General features: G+C 45.7%; 2 protein-coding genes across 4 annotated transcripts in view; one reads left to right on the top strand and one right to left on the bottom strand.

Annotated features, from left to right (window-relative positions):
• Positions 1–15,496, bottom strand: part of LOC129399572 (uncharacterized) — a 36,708-nt gene extending 21,212 nt beyond the window's left edge. The window contains exons 1-3 of one of the 2 annotated variants that reach the window (XM_055119749.1): positions 15,184–15,496; positions 14,123–14,197; positions 983–1,204 (exon numbers count right to left, since the gene is read on the bottom strand). In XM_055119749.1, the coding sequence (XP_054975724.1) occupies positions 983–1,204; positions 14,123–14,197; positions 15,184–15,330 (444 nt within the window). In that variant the 5' untranslated portion in view covers positions 15,331–15,496. The remainder of the gene's footprint in view (positions 1–982; positions 1,205–14,122; positions 14,198–15,183) is intronic. The other variant, XR_008627181.1, reaches the window with a different exon arrangement.
• Positions 15,497–15,625: 129 nt separating this feature from the next.
• ST3GAL5 (ST3 beta-galactoside alpha-2,3-sialyltransferase 5) overlaps positions 15,626–21,672 on the top strand; it is a 56,231-nt gene continuing 50,184 nt past the window's right edge. Inside the window, exon 1 of one of the 2 annotated variants that reach the window (XM_055119748.1) lies at positions 15,626–15,819. In XM_055119748.1, the coding sequence (XP_054975723.1) occupies positions 15,732–15,819 (88 nt within the window). In that variant the 5' untranslated portion in view covers positions 15,626–15,731. The remainder of the gene's footprint in view (positions 15,820–21,672) is intronic. The other variant, XM_055119747.1, reaches the window with a different exon arrangement.

The following is a 21,672-nucleotide window of genomic DNA, read 5'->3' as shown; positions in this document are numbered from 1 at the left end:
ACATTATAACAGCATGAAAGGAGATTTTTTAAAAGAAAGAAAATGATTCCTCATGAGGCTACTTTCCTTTTCCAAGTTCTCATTCTGTTGTCAGCCACGTGATACAAATTTTCATACAATCTGTGTCCTCTCCATTGTTCTCACTTGTGTCTTGTCTTTCCTAGCTGACAATAAACATGTCTTATGCTTTTTCCAGCCCACATAGCCTTCCTCTTAGTTTCTGTCACTCTCCCTAATTGCAGATATTCCAGCCAAATTGGTTCAGACATAATTAATGATTTCTTAACCCCTGGGAATTTTCACACATCCCCTTGAACATTTGAGGTTGGCTCTTGGCAAAGCTATAAATGAAAGGAAGTTTGTTTTCTTGTTTCTGGATCTGTCAGCATCTCTAACAGTTCATTTTTCCCTGCTAGTATTTTAGCCGGAAGTTCTCTATAGTTTAACTCTAAAATTGTGCTTTAAGCCAGTGCTCTATTCAGGGGACTATAAAAGATTCATCATCATCATCACCATCATCATCCTGTTGATCATCGAATTTCTCGAGCAGTTTCAGTAACGTCTACATTCGTCCTAGCCCTGAGATTTTAGAAGCCTCTGTTTACTTGTCCTTCCCAATGATGCCACATTGGAAGCTCTTTCAGGGTCAGGGGAATGAGACCCAGTATTGTTACTGGTTTTGGCATATGAATACACCATGGGGGGTTTGCGAGGCTCTCCCATGTGGGCAGGAAACTCTCGGTAGCTTGCCAGGTTCTCCCAGAGGGAGAACTAGGCTCTAAGATTGTCTTCCGGGAGCTTGGTTTTAAGTCTCTGGATGTTGGCCGTTGGTGGGATTACATGGCGCTGGGGGCAGTCCCTGGGTGTGACCACCTAGCTACTGGAAAACGGAAAATCTGGGCGGAAGAGGCCCAGTCCTGATCTAAGCAGGCTTGGAGGTCTCAGCCCCGGTTCCCACACACCTGGGTTCCTCTGCCAGTACCTTCATGCATGAGGCTCGTCCGAACGTGTGGAGAGGGGCCTTGAGCATGGCTGTGGCTAGGCTCCGGAGGTCTTCGGCCGCAGGAGCTATGCTCAAGGCGGGGTGGGAAGCTGGTGCCCATCCCCTCTGAGGGGCCCAGGGAAAGACAGCCAGATGTGCAGGCAAGAGACTCTCTGCATCACTCTCTTCCAGGAGCTTGGTTTTAAGTCTAAAGGTAAAAGACTAATAATAACATATAGTCATGTGGTGCTTCACACCTGGGGATATGTTCTGAGAATGTGCTATATGACTCACGATCACCACTGAATGTTATAGGATATAAATATACAAACTTAGATGATTTGGAGCCAGAGCAGTACAGAGAGTAGGGCCTTTGCCTTGCATGGGCCAACCTGGGCTTGATCCCTGGCATCTCATGTGGTCCCCTGAGCACCGCCAGGAGTAATTCCTGAGTGCAGAGCCAGGAGTAACCACTAAACATAGCTGGATAGCTGGGTGTGACCAAAAAAGAAACAAACAAATAAAACAACAAAAAGAAAAACTTAGATGACTCAAGATGCCATACACTTGCACATCTCAAATAGTTTTTGTCCACTGGGACCACCATTGACTATGTATTCATCATTGATTAAAATGTTGCTATTTGAGAGAAAGTGAAGGAGGCAGATGCCGCTATATACCATCTGCATGTAAGAGATGATATGATTGATCTTCATCTAGGTGATGATTGTTCTGTGTAATAATTCAGATCCATGGATCTTCACGTCCAGGTTAACATTGGACATAACCAATCAGAAAACAGGGGTGGAAATACATAACATCTACAAGCACCAATCATGAGCTGCTGGAAATTGAGGTCCTGGGAGAGAAAGAAGCTACTTGAGAGAAGCTACAGGGGGAGAGCTTCTGGGGAGAAGCTACTGCTGAAGGGGAGCTGCAGGGCCCTTGTCCTAAACGGAGGGTGACGTTGACTTATTGGGAGCTGTAGCTGTTGGTTGCTGTGCTCTTCTTCCTCGCCATCCCCAAGCACCCGGAAGCTAGCTGCTTTAGTTGTTTGCTCTGTAATGCTCTTAAGCAATAAGTGAGGGCAGTTCTATTTTTCCCCTCATTATGGAAGCAGTATATATGCAGGTTGTTAAATTTGAGGAATAGGCAAAAAGAAGAAAACAATAATCTGCCATAATCTTTATTCTAGACTATATATGCCACTAGGCCTTGTGCTCTTCTAAGTGCTGGCACTGTTTTCTTCTTATGGTACTCGGGATTGAATCCAGGTTCTCATATACGCAAGGCAAGCATTGTAATAACAATAGCTGAATGAATGAGTAACCCTTAGAACACTTATAATCCTGAGCGCTTAGGACTGGGTAATTAAAAAAAAAAGTACATATAGGCATATCAAGCATTAAATGGTAGACCTGGGGTTGGTTAGTTGAACCCACTGTGGAATTCATTCCAGTCCCTCAAACTAGAACATACAGAGAGGGAAAGTAGGCTGAAGGACTATTTGGGAGGTGGGAGGTGCATTCCTGCTGTGCTCAGGACTAATTCCTGGCTCTGTGCTCATAGATCACCCTGACAATACACTAAACTATATGTGGTACCGGGATGAAAACCAAATACAAGACAAGCTCCTTACCTGCTGTGCTCTCTGGTCACACCCAGCGATGCTGAGGGGTTACTCCTGACTCTCCACTCAGGAATTACTCCTGGAAGTGCCTGGGGGACCATATGGGGTGCCGGGGATCAAACTCAGGTTGGCTGCGTGCAAGACAAACATCCTACCCGCTGTGCTATCCTCCAGCACCCAGAAAAGTCATTTTTGACCTTCATTTCTCACCTGCATCTTATCAGTTGGAATCAAACTGTCCTGGGGAACTCAACTTACACTCCCTAGAGAAGCTCCTCTTTGATCTTGTTGGCCTGAGACTGAAATATAATTGCAAGGGAATTTATTTGAGAATAGGAATTGTGATTTGTGTCCATGACCAAGAGCAGTCCTAAGACACGTTGCAGTAGGACCAGTGCAGAGGGGACCTTTAAGGATCAAGTAGGGAGGTGATCTGAGCTGGCTCATTTGTTGTTTAGCTTTCTGAGTTGGTTCTCAGACCTGTGTGTCTGAACTCCTTTCAGATTGTGGGAGAAAGTGTCCAGACAGGAGGCTGCAAGGTGAAGTCCACTGTCACAATCAGCAAATGACTTCTTGTTTCTGTCTAGTTACCCAACTGATTGAGTCAGGCTGCATTTCCTTCTGGAAGACTCATCGTGGCAGCTACAAGATAGGATGATTCAAAACAAGTTTCACATTTCACCCTTTTCGTGGTGAAATAGGCAAAAATCCTTTCAGGGATCAACCCAGTCATTGCCAGAGTGAAGATGCCTCCTCTGTTCTGGTTCCCTCCACTGGATACTGATTTGGCCCAAGGGAGACCATTTCCTGGGACTCTCCTCTCCATTTTCTGCTGGGAACCCAGCTAGGTCCTGAAGGAGGGGTTAGCAAATGTCTTTGTTTGAACAAGTTCTAGACACAGGATTACACAGACACAGAGAATATAAGTTAGTGATATTGTACCTGCAATGGCACCCAACTTTAACCAATTAAATGATAAAAGAGAAATTCATCACAGTACGAAATGAGCCAGAGGATTCTTTGAAAACCATGGATCAATGTTTCCTGGTAGAAATTTAAGAATCAGAAACAGTTCCAAACAGTTTCTATGAAGCAAATATCACCCAAATACCAAAAGCAGACAGAAATACCACAAAGAAAGAGAATTACAGGCTGATATCCTTGATGAACACAGATGCAAAGATCCTCAACAAATCCTAGCAAACAGAATCCAACAACTCATCAAAAAGATCACACATCATGACCAAGTAGGATTCATCCCAAGGATGAACGGATGGTTTAACATTCACAAGTCAATCAACATAATCCATCATATCAATAAAAGAAAAGATAAAAACCGTATGATCATACCAATAGACACATAGAAAGCATATGACAAGATCCAGCACCCATTTGTGATGAAAAATCTCAGCAAAATGGGCATTGAAGGAGCTTTGTTCAATATAGTCAAACCCACGACAAGCATCATTCTCAATAGGGAGAAACTAAAAGCTTTCTTTTAGTTGGGGACATTACAAGGTTGCCTGCTATCACCACTCCTATTCAATATAGTACTGGAAGTTCTGGCCACAGCAGTTAGGCAAGAAAAAGATATCAAGGGCATACAGATAGGAAGGGAAGAGTTCAAGCTATCACTATTTGCGATCAGAAATTCCTAAAGACTCTACAAAAAAGTGCTAGAAACAATAGGTTTGTATAGTAAAGTGGCAGGCTACAAAATCAACACCCCAAAGTCTGTGGCTTTCCTATATACAAATAATGTAAGAGAAGAAAGAAATATTTATAAAACAATCCCGTTCACAGTAGTACCTCAGAAAATCAAGTATCTCAGAATCAGCTTAACTAAAGAAGTGAAGGACCTATACAAGGAAAATTACAGAACACTACTTTAATAAATAAAAGAGACACTAGGAAATGGAGACACATTCCCAGCTCATGGGATAGGGAGGATAAACATTATGAAATTGGCAATACTCCCCAAAGCACTGTACAGATTTAATGCAGTCCCTAATAGGATACCCATGACATTTTTCAAAGAGATAGACAAAACACTCCTGAAATTCATATGGAACAACAAACCCCCAAGAATAGCTAAAGCAATCCTTGGGAAAAAGAAAATGGGTGGCATCACCTTCATCAATTTCAAACTGTACTACAAAGCAGTGGTAATTAAAACAGCATGGTATTAGACTAGAAACAGACCCACAGACCAATGGAACAGAGTTGAATAGTCTGTTACAGACTCTCAAATACATGATTACTTAATCTTTGCTAGCACTGTAGCACCGTAGTGCCATTGTTCATCGATTTGCTTGAGTGGGCACCAGTAATGTCTCCATTGTGAGACTTGTTACTGTTTTTGGTGTATTGAATATGCCATGGGGAGCTTGCCAGGCTCTGCCGTGCGGGTGAGAGACTCTCGGTATCTTGCCGGGCTCTCTGAGAGGAAGGGAGGAATCAAACCCAGGTCTGGCACGTGCAAGGCAAACATCCTACCCGCTGTGCTATTGCTCTAGTCCAATCTTTGATAAAGAAACAAGAAATGTGAAGTGGAACAAGGAAAGCCTCTTCAACAAGTGAAAGCCTTATCAACAAGCCTCTTCAACAAGAAAATGAACTCTGACCTCTTTCTAATGCCAGACACAAAAGTCAGACCAAAGTAGATTAAAGACCTCAATATCAGACCTGAATCCATAAGGTACATGGAGGAAAATGTAGGAAGAACCCTCCATAACATTGAAGCCAAAAGCATCTTTAATGATGAAACATCAGTGACCAAGAAAGTGTAAACAAACATAAACAAATGGTACTATATTAAACTAAGAAGCTTCTGCACCTCAAAAGAAACAGTGACCAAAATACAGAGAGCCCACGGAATGGGAAAGAATACTTACCAATACCCATCTGATAAGGGATTAATATCCAGTATATACAAGACACTGGTAGAATTGTACAAAAAAAACAAAACCAAAAACCTCCAACCCCATCAAAAAATGGGGAGAAGAAATGAACGGAAGCTTCCTCAAAAAAGAAATACAAATGTCCAAATGGCACATGAAAAAAGTGTTCTACATCCCTAATCATCATGGAGATGCAAATCAAAACAACAATGAGATATCATCTCACATCACAGAGACTGGTACACATTCAAAAGAAGAAAAGCAACTAGTGTTGGCATGGATGTGGGGAGAAAGGGACGCTCCTCCACTATTGGTGGAAATGCCGATTGTTCCAGTTTTCTTGCAAAACAATATGGGTATTCCTTCAAAAACTAGAAATTGAGCTTCCATATGACCCCACAATACCACTTCTGGGAATATATACCAAGGGTGCAATAAAGCACCGTAGAAATTACATCTGCATCTGTATGTTCATTGCAGCATTGTTCACAATAGCCAGAATCTGGAAACTACCCGAGTGCCTGAGAACAAGTGACTGGTTAAACAAATTTTGGTACATCTACACAATGGAATACTATGCAGCTGTTAGGAAAGATGAAGTTATGAAATTTCTTATAACTGGATGGTCATGGAGAGTATCATGCTAAGTGAAATGAATCATAGCATAGAGGGATAGACATAGAATGACTGCACTCATTTGTGGAATATAAAATAACATAATATGAGACTGACACCCAAGGACAGTAGACACAAGGGCCAGGAATGCTGCTCCATTGTTGGAAGCCTGTCTACTGAACTGGGGGAAAAGGCAGCTGGAATAGTTATCTATAGATCACTAAGTCAATGATTGTTGGAGGAATCATTTGGGATGGGAGATGTGTGCTGAAAGTAGATAAAAGACCAAACCTGATAGCCTCTCACTATCCCATATTGCAAACCATAATGTCCAAAAGTAGAGAGAGAGTATGGGGAAAATTTTCTGCCACAGAAGTAGGGGGAAGGTCAGAAAGTGGGGATATACTGGGGACATTGGTGGTAGAGAATGTGCACTGGCTGGAGGGATGGGTGATCAATCATTGTATGACTGAAACTCAAACATAAAATTTTTGAATCAGTCTTGTGGTGATTCAGTAAGAGAAAAAAAAAGGGGAAAAAAGGAACTGGTGGTAGAATTATGTGCATGAGAAACCATTATTAATGTATTATACACCACAGAATTTCTATTAATAAATTTGTTTTTTAAATTAAAAAAATAAAAATAAATGTTTCCTGGTAATTAGCCAAACAAACTGTAAAGAGGATCCTCTTTGGTCGTTTCCCAGAACCAGTGATGATTTTTTAAAATTTTTTATTAGAGAATCACTGTGATGTACAGTTACAAACTTATGAACTTTTGTGTTTGCATTTTACTCATACAGTGATCATTTACCTATCCCTCCACCAGTGCCCATTCATCTCCATCAATGATCCCAGTAACCCTCTCACCACACCCACTCTATTCCCCGCAACCCCACCCAGCCTCTGTGGCAGGGAATTTCCCTTTGTTCTCTCTCCTTTTGGGTGTTGTAGTTTGCAATAGAGGCATTGAGTGGCCATCATGTTTGGTCTATAGCCTACTTTCAGCTCACATCTTCCAACCCGAATGGGTCCTCCCAACATCCTCTACTTGGTGTTCCCTTCTCTATCTGAGCTGCCTTTTCCCCTAGCATGTGAGGTTTCCCAGTTTCCAAGCTGTGGGGCAGACCTCCTAATCCTTATCTCTACAACTCTTGGGTGTTAGTCTCCCACTATGTTATTTTATATTCTACAGATGAGTGCAATCTTTCTATGTCTGTCTCTCTCTTTCTGACTCATTTCATTTAACATGATACTCTCCACGCAGATCCACTTATATACAATTTTCATAACTACATCTTTTCTAACAGCTGCACAGTATTCCATTGTGTAGATGTACCAAAGTTTCTTTAACCAATCATCTGTTTTTTGGGCACTCTGGTTTTTTCCAGATTCTGGCTATTGTAAATAGTGCTGCAATGAACATAGAAATGCAGATGTCATTTCTACTATACCTTTTTGCCTCTCCAGGATATATTCCCAGGAGTGATATTGCTGGGTCAAATGTGAGCTCAATTTCTAATTTTTTGAGAATCATCCAAAAGGGCTTTTTTCCAAAAGGGCTAAACCAGTCGGCATTCCCACCAGCAGTGAAGGACAGTCCCTTTCTCCCAACATCCACGCCAACAGAGGTTGCTTTTGTTCTTTTGGATGTGGGCCAATCTCTGTGGTGTGAAATGATATCTCGTTGTTGTTTTAATCTGCATCTCCCTGATGATTAATGATGTAGAGCATTTTCTCATGTGTCTTTTAGCCATTCGAATTTCAAACCAGTGATGATTTTGACTGCCTTTCTTTCTATATGAGTTTCTTTTTCCTCTGCAGTGTTAATCCAGATTTAGTGAGTGGTGTTAGCTAGAGTGTATACTCCTCCTCCTCTGTTTTCTGTCTAACCAATGACAGTTGTGTTATCTAATAAACCCAACTGAGTGAATTCAGTAACGTCCTACTACACCAGTTTCGTTAACTTCAAAGGTATATCAGAGAGTTTTTCCAACTAAGAGCTTATGATTGCTGGATTAGGTGCAATAAAATCTCCTAAGAGACACTGTGCTGCCACATACTAGGTGTCCAGGGAGCAATAGGCCCATCCTTCTTTAGACTTATTAATATCTCTGTCACAAACAAACATATCCTTAGGGAGCAGGAACAATTCTTCCAAACTTTTTTTAAAATTCTTTATTAGTATGGAGACTATTAATTTAAAGTGTATCCAGTTCCTTTAAGTACTCTGCACAATCCAAAATCCTTTCCAGTCCTATACCAACTCTGAAAGTAAGAGGGTGATTGTGAGGGTCCTCGGGTTGGCAGTCCTGTGAGTGAAAGTTACTACTGACAAATACATCATCACAAAGAGATTAGGGGTTTAGGTGATATACCCTGTAATGGCTTAGATTTCCTCCATCAGCAAGATTTCGAGACAACAAAATGCATTGTTCATAGATGGTGGTAGATTACAGGATAAAGAATCAGAGGAGGAAGGACCCATGGATACCCAGTTATGGATATCCATGTTGAAAGGTGTTCCTACTGTCTGCAGGGTTTAGAGCTCATTAAATGTTAAATATCGCAGACATTAAGGATACTTTCCTGAAAGCATGGTTCTAACAAAACACAGGTGAGCTGGGTAACTGTCCAGTTAGTTGGTAACTCTCCAACTATTTTATGGAGAGGTGGGATGCACCTGAAGGAGGAACTTTACGCTTACCTTTGTGCTCAGGGGTCAATCCTTGCAATACTCACGGGGTCATATGAGCTGCCGGGGGTTGAACCAGGGTCAGCTGCATGTGAAACTCCTTATCCTCTCCTTACTATCTCTCTCGCTTCTGCAAGACTGGTTTGATCTATTGGCTCCAAAAAGTTATAAAGATAATAATTGCTAATCTCTCGTCGTGGGTTTCCCAAAGACTTACTTTCTTCTTCCTAAGGCAAGCTCTTCTTGTTTAAATAGTTGCATTGTTAGCAGACTACTTACTGTCTGACTTATTTTTCTAATAGGAAATGAGAGCATTTACTCCCATTATCTAATAACCTGAGATCTCTTTTGGCTGGATCAGTCTGACTCCTACGGGAACCCAAGAATCAATCACAGGGCAAGGGAGCAGGGCTACTCTAGGTGCTTAGACCAGCAAGTCTTAAACGCTAGTTGTGGGACTCCTTTAAATTCTTAAAAATACTGAGGACCTCAAAGGGTCTTTTCTTGCTATTTTTGGTGGGTGGGGAGGTCCCCAGCAGTGCTGAGCAATCCAGGAGCCACTCCCATTGCTATGTGCCTCTTCTGTGATGCAGTGGGGTCCAGCTGCTCTGGGGATCAGACTCAGGAACTAGTGAATATAAGGCATGTATCATTCTCTCTCCTGAACAAGTTTCTTTTTTTTTCTTTTTGGGTCATACCCAACGATGCACAGGGGTTACTCCTGGCTCATGCACTCAGGAATTACTCCTTGAGGTGTGTGGGGGACCATATGGGATGCTGGGAATCGAAACCGAATCAGCCACATGCAAGGCAAATGCCCTACCCGCTGTGCTATCGCTCCAGCACCTTGGACAAATTTCTTAATGGAGTTTCATCTATTAATATTTACCAAAGTAGAAATTTTGTTTATTAAGATAATAAAACAGGGGAGATTCATAGTATAATAGATAAGGTGCTTGCCTTGCAAGTGACTCGCCTTGTTTCAAATTCCCAGAACTGCATATGGTTCCCCGAACACTGCCAGGAGTCACTCCTGAGCATAGAGCTGGAAGTCCTGAGCACCACCAAGATGCCCCTCGGCCCCCAAATAACAATAAAACAATTTTTTTAAATGATTTAAAAAAAGCACGCTAACATGGCTTGTTGACTTAAAAAAACAAAAAACAAAAAACACCCCTACATTTTCCCAAACAATAATATGTTGAAAAGATGGCCTCTTGGTTTTCTTTTGCTTTTTACATATTTGCAAGTCTCTATATCTGACGCAATATAAGACAGCTGGATTTTTCATATCTGCTTCTGCATTTAATCTGTTGCAAATTGTTTTGGTGGAAGTGCATGAAGAACATTTTGCTTCACACCAACAAAAAGGGGGAAAAAAGAAGCATTTTTATTTTGTTTTTGAGCCACACCCACTGGTGCTGAGGCTTACTCCTGGCTCTGAGCTAAGGGATAGCACTTGGCAGTGCTCAGGAGACCATATGTAGTGCTGGGGATTGGCTTGGGTTGACCACATGCAAGGCAAATGCCCTACCCACTGTACTATTTCTCCAGACCAAAGGGAGGAGTATTTTATTAGTCTTTTGAATAATTGTAGGTACTCTCTAATACAACACCAGGACTCTATAAGAATAATTTCTTAAAGGATTCTTTTTGTTATAGAATCTAAAACCTTATTTATAAACTTTTTATATGGTTTAATTGAAATGCATGGCTTGTCTTACATTTAAAATGGATCTGTTACCCATATATGATTTTGTAATATCATGCATTAGTCATTTGGAAAATACTGATTCACTGAGTCACTCTTCCAGATGTGGACATTACCCAATATCCCCAAATCACATTGTTACCACAAAAGTGGATTTTTCTTGCATTAGTAGGTTCTTAAGAATTATACGGAAGATTTGAATATAAAACTTGAGTGCTGGGGCTGGAGAGATAGCACAGCGGGTAGGGCATTTGCCTTGCACGCGGCCGACCCGGGTTCAAATCCCAGCATCCCATATGGTCCCCTGAGCACGGCCAGGAGTAATTCCTGAGTGCAGAGCCAGGAGTAACCCCTGTGCATCGCCAGGTGTGACCCAAAAAAGCAAAAAAAAAAAACTTGAGTGCTGAAGAAGTCTAATTTATTCAGTTAAGAAGTTGTATCGGGGGGGGGGGAAGGGTGATTCGGGCTGAATGTGGTCTAGAGACCGAACACAGTGGCCACTCAAGACCTCTATTGCGAACCACAACACCTAATGAGAGAGAGAACAAAAGGAAATGCCCTGCCACAGTGGCAGGGTGGGGTGGGGGGAGATGGGATTGGGGAGGGTAGGAGGGATGTTGGGTGTAACGGTGGTGGAGAATGGGCACTGGTGAAGGGATGGGTTCTCAAACTTTGTATGGGGGAAACATGAGCACAAAAATGTATAAATCTGTAACTGTACCCTCATGGTGATTCACTAATTAAAAATAAATAAATTTAAAAAAAAAAGTTGTATCCGGTCCCTCCCCAGTAGTCAGGCCTGTGCTTTCACCCAGGTACAATTTCACCCACCTCATCTCTCTTTCCCCTGGCCAATACCAATCTGGTCTGACCCCACTTCCTTCTGCTTGACTCCAGTGTTCAATGGCCTGATGTTGTCCTACACTGTAATCAAGCTAGTGTATATTTTCCCAGTCTAAAATCTTGTCACTGGGTCCCTTTAGAACTATATCCCAGAGACACAGTCACATGACTCACATGATACGGCCACATGAATTTGATTTCTGTGCTCAGTGCCTGTCATTGTCTGGGCATTTGAGCCATGCCAGATTTTGTCATCTCTCTGGGCATAGGTGAGTATACAAAGAGAGAGGAATCCAACCTGACTGGGGCTTCCTTTTAGCTTCTATTATTTCCTGCCCTGGTCATCCCATCATCTTTTCTTGACAGGATAACTTTTTGGATGGGTGAGTTTTAAATGATAAGATAAATAGCTTAACTATTTATCTGGTGCTCCAGTCTTCCACTTTCACTATATCAATTAATACTAATTAATACCATATAGATCTCATCAGAAAAGTCCTTAAACATCAAGTTTCTGTCAAAGCATGGTGATGCAAGCTTTTCAAAATTCAAACATTGTTTTGAAAACTGGAATTTCTTCACCATTGCCCATAGTTGTTTTTGGTGAAGAGATAGGTTCCCTTTGTTCATTGTCAGTAAAATCAAGTCACTCAAGTCAGATTAACCATAATTCGTAAATTGTTTTCTAAAGGAAACATTGGTGTTTCATGAAAACAAACCAGCTGTCCTCAAACTATGGTGCAAGTGATTTTTCTTAGCAAACCATCCTACTTTAGTTTGCAGTAAAACTGTTTATGCATATTTTACATTTTGTTCAACAAAATATTTGAAAGATACTTACTCAAGGGTTGATATTTTAGTGAAATTAATCACTTTTACTGCTCCATCAAAAGCATTCCTGCATGAGGGGCTGGAGCCATAGCATAGCGGGTAGGGCGTTTGCCTTGCACGCGGCCGACCCGAGTTAAGATTCCCAGCATCCCATATGGTCCCCTGAGCACTGCGAGGAGTAATTCCTGAGTGTAGAGACAGGAGTAACCCCTGTGCATAGCCAGGTGTGACCCAAAAAGCAGAAAAAAAAAAAGCATTCCTGACTGAAATCACACATCAAAAACCAATGAAAATACGAATCTGTGATTGTGCAGTGAAGAACATTTGTACAGATTGGTGCCACTACCTGGCTCAGTGACGATGAGGGACATTTTATGATCTGTTGCTTTTTTACCACCAGTAGAGAAGGTAAATGATGTCCTGGATCATTATAAAGGGATTCTGGCATTGGTGAAACCCTGGCCTTGAGAACCCTTGGCTATACTTTGAGAGCAGCTACTGGCTTAGAACAATTAAAACCTGCTCACTCAACAAGGAGTAGAGCAAATTTAACCAAGTTTGTATGTTGTATCACAAAAAAGGAGAGAGTGCATAGCATGCTGAGGGTAACCACAGTGCCTGCTTTCAATCAGAGTGACCAAAGTAAAGAGCATAAACAACTGAAGAAGTACAAAAGCAGTTTCTGTCCCAGATTGACAAGTGGTATAATCTCTTCACTGGCAAGCCTCTCTGAGACCTACTGGCTGTTCCTAATCTATTATTTGGTGATCTCTATCTTCCATTTGTTTCCCATCCTTCCCTTCGGCCTGCCCCCACCCCCATTCCCTCCTTCTTCAGGAATTGAACCTAGGGCCTTATACAGGTGAAACAAGTACTTTACCCTGGAGCCACCTATTTGGTCCTAAATCTCTCTTACTCCAGAGTAGTAGATAAGGATGACTTTGTCCTTTGTGAGGACCAAGTCTGTGGACAGGGCTTGGCTTCTTGCGCAAGAAAATCAGATTTTGTCCCCACCAAATAGGAACTAGTACTTTTCAGGAAGCTCATACATATTCATGATGTTAAAGATGGCGCATTCGCAATTAAGCAGCATACAAAGACCATAGGTGGCATGTACAGCAAATGGAGAAGAAACATTTCTGGGTGTGTGTTTTTGGGTATGGTAATGAAGATCAAGGAGACTAGAGGTCAAGAGGGCTCTACTGAACAGTCTCCACTTGCCTGGCGGGTACTGTCCAGCTGGCCAGGGGCCTGAGGTACTATCAGTACAAAAGTGTTGTTAAGATTCTCCGTTGACCCAATCAGAGCCGAGAGAATGCTGCCCTGCAGCTTCTCCCAGAGAGAGGTCACATCCTAATTATAAGGCCCCCACTGGCCCAAATTATAAGGTCAGTCTTTTAAACATCCCAAATCTCAGAGAATCCTAAATTTTCAGGTGAAAGAGAAGGGAAGCAGTTGCAAAAACCTTTTGACAGATTAATAGCTGTCCTGTTAGGGTGGAATGGGAGAGGGCTTCGTGTCCCCTTTCTTCATTACACCCACTTGTCCAGATCAGGTGTTCCTCTCCTGTCCATACCCCCATGTCAAGCAGGGCTAGGTTTTATGGACAGGGAGTATCTAGAAAGTAAAAAGGGACAGAACATCTGATGGAGATCTGTTGAAGGTGGCAGGTCTCCAAGAAAAGGGGGTGGGGCACCCAGCATTTTCCTTCAAGCTGCGTCTCTGAGCCAACCATGGCCAGCAGCACTACAGTGAGATCTTTAAGGAACAACTCTTTGATCACTATTCTCAAAATAAAATTCCCATGATCTCACCCTAAGACATCTCAGAAACACTTTTATGGCAAACCTCCTTTGGAATGTGTGAAACTAGCATCCCCCCATCCTTGTATTTGTTCCCTCCTGACCCTCGTTACCTGGACACCACATTGGAAAAACGCAGGTTTCCCACCATGGGAAGAACGGACTTCTCCAGGCAAATCTTGTGCAAGCTACTGAAAAGAGAGGGACAAATACATTTGCCTCCGTGTCTTGGATCTTCCTTCCCAACCTGAAGTCTGCCTCACAGGCAAACCATGGAGAAGCTCTCTGCCTGTCGTGGAAGGCATTGTGAAAGGTGGCCCAGCAATTTCACTGAATGATCTGTCTCAGTCAACAAGTTCTAAGGCACGGAAATGTGGCAGGTAGGTGCCTAAGGCGCACTGTTAGGCATACAGTACGGCTGGACTTTTAAACGTCTTTTAATTCCTGAATCTGGGGACTCACGAATATTTGTGCCCTTGAAGACTATCTTATCATTTCTTGTCTGGAACTAAGGCAGGAGTGAAAGTGGAGGTGGGGGTCCTGAAGCACAAAGGGAAGGCAGTTTCTGATTCCCAAAGATTTAGAGTAATTTACTTATGTTCATCACCCACCAGTAAAAGTAGTTAACAATTGCCACAATGGTGGTGGGGAGAGGACAGCTAGGGTAGACAAAGGACCGCTCTGACAATGATAGTTGGAAATGATCATTCTGAACAAGAACAGAGTGCTGAAAGTAGATAAAGGGACAAGCATGATACTCTTTCAGCACCTGTATTGCAAACCAAATAATGTCCTGAAGGGGGGAGGGGAGAGGGGGGAAGGAAGGAGGGAGGAAGGGAGGGAAGAGAGGAGAGGAAAGAGAGAAGGGGAAAGAAAGAGAGAAGGAAAGAGGGAGGGAAAGAAGAGAGGAGAGAGGGAAAGAGGAGAGAGAGAGAGAGAGAGAGAGAGAGAGAGAGAGAGAGAGAGAGAGAGAAGAAAAGTGACTGCCATGGAGGAAGGAGGTGGGGATGAGAGGGAGGGAAATTGGGGAGATTGGTGATAGGAAATGTGCACTGGTGAAGGAACAGATGATCGAACATTGATTGTATGACTGAAACCCAATCATGAACGGCTTTGTAAGTGCATATCTCAAGGTATTCAATTTAAAAAGAGAACAAACCTAGTGAGCAATTACCGTTATCTCTCGTCCGCTCCTACACATGAACGGTGCAACACAAAGCAGTCCTGCAAGGCGAGGGGGCCCGAATCTCGCGACCAGGAACCTGCGTGGGTGTGCGGAGCGGTGCCCGCCAGCACCCGCGGGACGACAAAAACGCTTCATTCATCGGCTCCGCACTTACGAGTCGGCCGCGCAGGCTGTGCAGCCCGCGAGCAGTCTAAGCCTAGTACCGGATCCTTCCGCCCCCCTCCCCTCCCAACTGCACGCAGCTGGAGGGGCGAGCGGGAGCGCCCGCCGCCCGCCGCAGCGGGGTGCAGCCCTGCGTCGCGTCGGGGAGCCCCGGGTGGAAGGGTCGCAGCCGCGGGGCGGGGCCTCGGCGGCGGCCTCCGCGCGCTCCGATTGGCCCCCAGCGCCCTCGTGACTCTGGGCCCGCCCCCCCAGCCCTCCTGGGCCGGGCGCGGGGCTGCGGACGGCGCGGGGCTGAATGGGCGCGAGCGCGGCGCCCGCGGCGGGCGGGGGCGCGCGGCCCTGGCTGGGCGGCGGGCGGGCGCCCCATCCCTAACATGAGCGCGAAGCGGGCGGGCGATGCGAAGCGGCGTCCCCTGCTGCCGCGGACCGAGGCGGAGGCGGCGGCGGCACCTGCCGGCCAAGGTACGTGGCGCAGCCCCCTCGTCGCGTCAGTCTGGGGGCCGCGGCGGCGACGCGCCCCCGCCCCGCCTGAGCTGTCGGGGCTGCTCCTCCCCGGGGCTCCCCGCGGGCTGCACCCGGATGCCGCGAGCCCAGACGCGCCCGGTGGGGGTCGCGAGCTGGGCCAGTGACCCCGGCTGGCGTGGACGTGACGGGGGCGCCCCTGTGGAAGCGTCGCTGGAAGATTCAGAGCCCGCCGAGAGCGGCGCATTCGTTTTCCCGCGAGGGGTTTGGGGACCCTCCGCCGGGTAACTCGGTCTTGCAGTCCCCGAAAACTGCACGGGCACACAGCCGGCAGCTGTGATGGGTGCTAGCTGCAGGTCGAAATTCGCCCGGTGACCTTGCCTGTCCCTTCTCTGCAGCTAGTCCCGTAGAAGGGACACGCTTCGATGATCTTTTGGTTTCTGATTAATTGTAGGGGCGACTAGATACTCAGCGTGCGCCTTTGGTGTGTGAGTCCTGGGAGAGCGTTAGCCGAGAACCCCAGCAAATACGGAGCGGGGGGCAGGCCCCGTCCCACACCAATTGGGTGACCTTGGCCAATACCGATATTTTTGGGTGGCGCTCCTAAGCCCTGTTCGTGGACAAAGTTGACCCTTCCAGGCCCTAGGGGTCCGTGATCCTAGAGAAGGGGGGCGGGGGATTGCAGAATTCTAGCTTTCTGCTTAACTAGATGCTGGTTTAGAGCAGAGGGAACAGAGAATGGGTTTTACCTGCTGCACCCCGTGTGGCACCCCTGCGTTGCGGCTCGTGTGAGGCTCTGGAGCTGGGAGTTGGATTTACAGAGAGAAAAGAGACTCATCTGCCCTCTGGTGTTTAGCCAAGCTTTCTCTTGCTCTGTTGGCTAATGCGTACACAGAAGGATGCTTTCTTGAAAGTGTGGAGGAGGAATCCAGGGCTGCTGAGTGAAGAGAGGCACGGAGGCAGGGTGGTGGGTCACTGCTGCCCTTGCGTGAGCCTGAAAGCTTGTCGTTTAGGAAGAATGTTCGACATTTCCAATGGGAGAACAGAGGCTGCTGGCACTGCATCCATTTCCTGGACGGGGATGTTGTGAGCTGCAGGAGCATGTGTGGTTACCTCTGTCCAGCACCTGAGGTGCTGCTATCTCCGTAAGGTGAAGTGGACCTTGCAGAGTTTCGGTTATGTTTAACCACCACCGTCGTGTCTCTGGGTGAAACAGAAAATGAGTGCGGTGGGAAGATACAGAGTTTGTAAAAGAGAGAGAGGAAGCTGAAGACATAAACTCTGAAAACTCCTGCTTGTAATTTTAGCAACAACTCCCAAATAGTCCTATGTCATAAAAAAAAAAAGGTAGTGAAATTTAAGAAGAATTATAGTGCAGAATTAGAACAGATGCATTTCTTTGTTCTTGGATATGTCTCTTCCGCCTCCTGGTTTGCTTTGCTCGGGTATTTTGTAGCAGTGAAAGCAGGTGACCTCTTTGGAGGTGAAAGAACTATGAAAAGAGGTTTCTAGGGTTCTATGCAGGAGTTAATTCACGAGAGTGCCCTGGGACCAAGGGCACTTGCCGTGGAGCCAGGCAGTTCTCAGGAAAAGGGGTGCTCAGTTTCCCCACCCTTCCATGCCCTTCTGCCTCCTGGTGAGTTTTTTCATCCGAGCTGCTGTTGAGAGAGGTGGGGAGCCTTGGCGGACATCAAGCCGAAGTGAATGTGTGCACAGAAATAGGGTGAGAACTCCTGAGCCGCCGAGGAAGGAGAAGCAAGAGCTGGGTCACTGTGGGTAGTGTATGGCATCAAAGGGATCTGAAGGGGGTGATTCCCAGCCTGGTGGGAGGAAGCCATGAGTATGGACGTAATCTTCGGGTGCTCTCTCCCCATATGCCAGGACCTTAAATGCACACATGCAGAGGCAACGCCACTAGGGAGTGGGCATGGGGAATGAAGGTAGAGGGATGCAAGGATACCATCAGGCTTGTTTTTTTTATTTTTTGCTTTTTTTGGGGTCACACCCGGAAATGCACAGGGGTTACCTCCTGGCTTTGCACTCAGGAGTTACTCCTGGCAGTGCTCAGGGGACCATATGGGATGCTGGGAATCAAACCCAGGTCGGCTGCGTGCAAGGCAAACGCCCTACCTGCTGTCATAAGGCTTGTTTTATATGGATAACTTTAGTTTAAAATTGGTGATGGGGGGCTGGAGCAATAGCACAGCGGGTAGGGTGTTTGTCTTGCATGCAGCTGACCCGAATTCGGTTCCCAGCATCCCATATGGTCCCCTGAGCACCGCCAGGAGTAATTCCTTAGTGCATGAGCCAGGAGTGACCCCTGGAAGCCAGGAGCATCGCTGGGTGTGACCCAAAAAGCAAAGAAAAATAAGTTGGTGATGGGGGGTTGGGCTTCCAAGGTTTAATCCTGGCAGGCCAGGCAATTCAATGTGAGGGCCAGACAGTGCAGCAGTGCAGTGCTGCCCAGGGGCCAGGGACCACTAAGGACACCCTGGAGATGTTTGAGGGCTGCCCAGGCCACATCTGGTGGTACTTGGAGGCTTTCAGGGTTATACTCCACAGTGCTCAGGGAGGCAGGCTGTCTTGGGTATGCCAAACATGCATCACTAACCATCCTGTCTCCCCAGTCCCTCATAACTAAAACACACTTTTAATTGTTGGAGACATATGAGAAAAGTAGTTCCACGTTTGTGCTCTCGGCACCCACATCCAGAAGCAGGACCCCCAGGTGATCCTTCCCACTCACACTGGCTTCCAGCTTATCTCTAAACACAAGGCAGGTCCTCAGATGACATCTTTTCCTTCTGACATTGACAAGAGGAAAACAGTCCAGGCTGACGGTGCAGGCCAGTCTCAAGGACTTGTTTTCATCAAACTGTGTTTTGCTGAAACCTGCAGTTTCCAAACCCCTCTGGGAAATAGTTGCACTAATGATGCCATTACGTGAAGGTTTAACTATCAGTGTATCAGTGGTATCAGTGGAATCCTGCAGTGCTCTTCTTCTTTTCTTCTGGGTTAGGTTTTTGAGACTCACTCGAGATGCTGCTAGTGACACTACAAAATGTGCACTCTCACTACTGATTTGACCCATGGCTGAATGTGCCACAGGTTCACTATGTACTATTAGATGGTTTCCAACCTTTGTGCCGAGTTACACTTGACTATTTTGTGTGTGTGTGTGTGTGTGTGTGTGTATAATTTGCAAATATATCTGTATATCTGTATATTTGCATTATTCTCTACTTGTTATTCTTGGAGTGGGGAGGAGTTTGGGCCAGGCCTGACAGAGCTCAGGGCTCTCTCCTGACTCTTAGCTCAGGTATCACTCCTGGCAGGGGACCATATGTGGTGTCAGGGATTGAACTGAAATGGGCTGCATGAAAGGCAAGCACCGTATCCTTTGTACCATCTTTCAGACTCTTTTCTTCTTTTTCTAGTAGACTTTCCCCTTCCCTTTGTTGATTTGTTTCCCGGGGAGGGGGTCACACACACTTGGTTGTTGGACTCACACGTTTGGTTTGTGACATGCCAGATCATACTTTGTTTCAGCTCCAGGGATCACAAACTTTGGTGCTTCCCAGAACATACTCACTGGGGGCGCAGGGGGGTGATTGCAGGTGGGGAGCGGGCGGGCGGGGGGACGGTGACAGAGCAAGCTGGGAGGGCTGGGGATTGGATTTGTGGCCTTGTCCCTCCACATCCCGAGCTGCAGTGTACTTTTCTGATGAGGGTTTATGGAGGCATCAAATTGCTGGGTGCTGGGTGCAGATCTGGGCAGCTCAGGATTGCAGGTAAAAGAAGGGTCCTTTATTGCAGTTTTAGAATAACTACATGGGTAGCCCCCCCTGGTGATGGTGAATCTTACTTACCAGAAGTTCGGATCAGCTTTGCTCACAGAGGCATCCTTTCTGGGCTGTGCCCAGTATTTTCTCAGCAAATGGAGGCACTCCTTCAGTCAGGCAGCTGGGCAGGCCAAGTGGTGGGGAGCCCTTCAGCCCTGGCAAGTTTCTCTGGAAAAACAGCTTTACTTTATCTCAGCTTTCAGTGCTCTCTGCCAGCATGCCTGGAGCCTCTCCTCCCCCTGGCTCTTGCCATCAGTGTACTTTCTCCACTTGTTTCTACTTCTCTGACCTGCTTTCCTGGAGTTCCGCTTAAGAGCTCCCCCATGCCCCAGTAGAAAAGCCCTTTCTTACTGAGCCTCTGGAGGCTGCACAGAGCAGCGTTGTTCTCCTATTACAGCTGAAAAATCTCCAGGATTAAGTTACCAGAGACTTCACCAACTGCGCTAGCCGAGACTTCTATTGTTTCTCTTCAGCTTTTAGTGTTGGAAATTGTAATGGAAGCATACGGGACTTGATCATCTTGAAGGAGGAAAAAGTTGAAAAAAGTATATGGAAAAAAGTGCTTTGATAGAAGAATAACTCAAGAGCAGGTGTCATTTTTGTCATTAGACACTTCTGGGTATTGATTTCTGATCACGGCAGATTTTGTAGACTTCCCTTTTCTCTCACCCTCCTTCTTCCCTCTGTTTTCCAAGAGCTTTACTTTCTTTCTTTTTTTTTGTTTTGTCGCTCACCTGCCAAAAGCCAGGTTTACTCCTGGTTCTGTGCTCAGGGATCACTCCTGGTAGTGCTCCGGGGACACTGCAGCACCAGGGGTCCAACAGGAGGAAATCTATCTCTCAGGCCTGCTCTTAATCTCTGCTTTTCACAAATATTGTTCTCATTTCTTTTCTAGACATCGGCTTGGAGAAAGGAGGATGGAATTGTGCGTTACACAGTTTGTCCTCTGCTTGTCATTTCCTGACCGGCAGGGATTTGCAGGCAGGTGCAGGGTCCTGGCTCCTTGATCCCTGGAAGCACCTTAGCCATCCAGGGAATTTTCAGCTTTCTGGTAGCTTCATGAAAAAAGTTCAGAAGAAACAAGTGATCAAAGTTCATTGTCCTTGGAAGATAAATGTTTAAGATTCTTGAGCACCTGATAAAAAAGTAAAAAAGTGACCAAAGAAGGAGTAAGAGATAAGAACAAATCTCTGTCAGGAACTGCTAGAACAAGCTGGCGTAAACCAGCAAGAGATTAAGCAAACAAACTACCAAGGAAGCTTCATTTAACTGATACTTCTGGTGGTTCCCTCCTTCCTGGACAATACCCCCATCCCAGCTCAGACTAGAAAGTCTCCTAATGCAGCATATATGTTAAAAAAGAAAGGCGATAGAGAGAATGTCATGGCGGACAGGACTGGGTGGCTGATTTGGCTCGGGGGCTTGAGAGCCTTTGAAGGAGAGATGGGTCCTTGGTGCTGCCTGCCGTCAGCAGTTGCGAGCACATCATGCTTCATGCTCCGTGCTGGAGGAAAGACACGCTGTGTGAGCAGGAGCAGCTGGGTGGGGAACCTCCCCCGTGCTGCCTGCCCAGAGCTTGGGCGCAGAGAGTCAAAGGGCTCCTTGATAGAAGTGGAAAAGGAAATCATGTGTTTGGATCATGCCTCTCAGAGAACTAAGTCCATAGTGTTCGTTTTTAGGAATTCAGACTTGTTGAACTTCCAACATGAAGCCCAACAAAACTTCCCTTTGTCCCCTTCTGAGTGCTGCCCCCCTTGGTCAGTCTGGGGCCTGTCCACTCCAGCTTGTTCCCAGTCTCCCCCTACTCCTACCCCTTTCTCACGGTGGCTTCCTATGACTAGTGGGTTCTCTTCCTGCAGGATGATTGGATGCCAGATGAATGCATGTCCTGCCTGGCTAACTCCCCACTTTCCTTCCCTATCCACCAAGCCTGCTGATGTTGCTTCATACTCTTAACCTTAGGACTCCATCTCTTGCATCTTTCCTTTGGGGATGGGGCCTACTAGTTTCT

Source organism: Sorex araneus, chromosome X (assembly GCF_027595985.1).
Source record: "Sorex araneus isolate mSorAra2 chromosome X, mSorAra2.pri, whole genome shotgun sequence".
Classification (NCBI taxonomy): Eukaryota; Metazoa; Chordata; class Mammalia; order Eulipotyphla; family Soricidae; genus Sorex; species Sorex araneus.
Note: the sequence above shows the minus strand (reverse complement) of the source record. Positions and strands in the feature narration are given on the sequence as shown.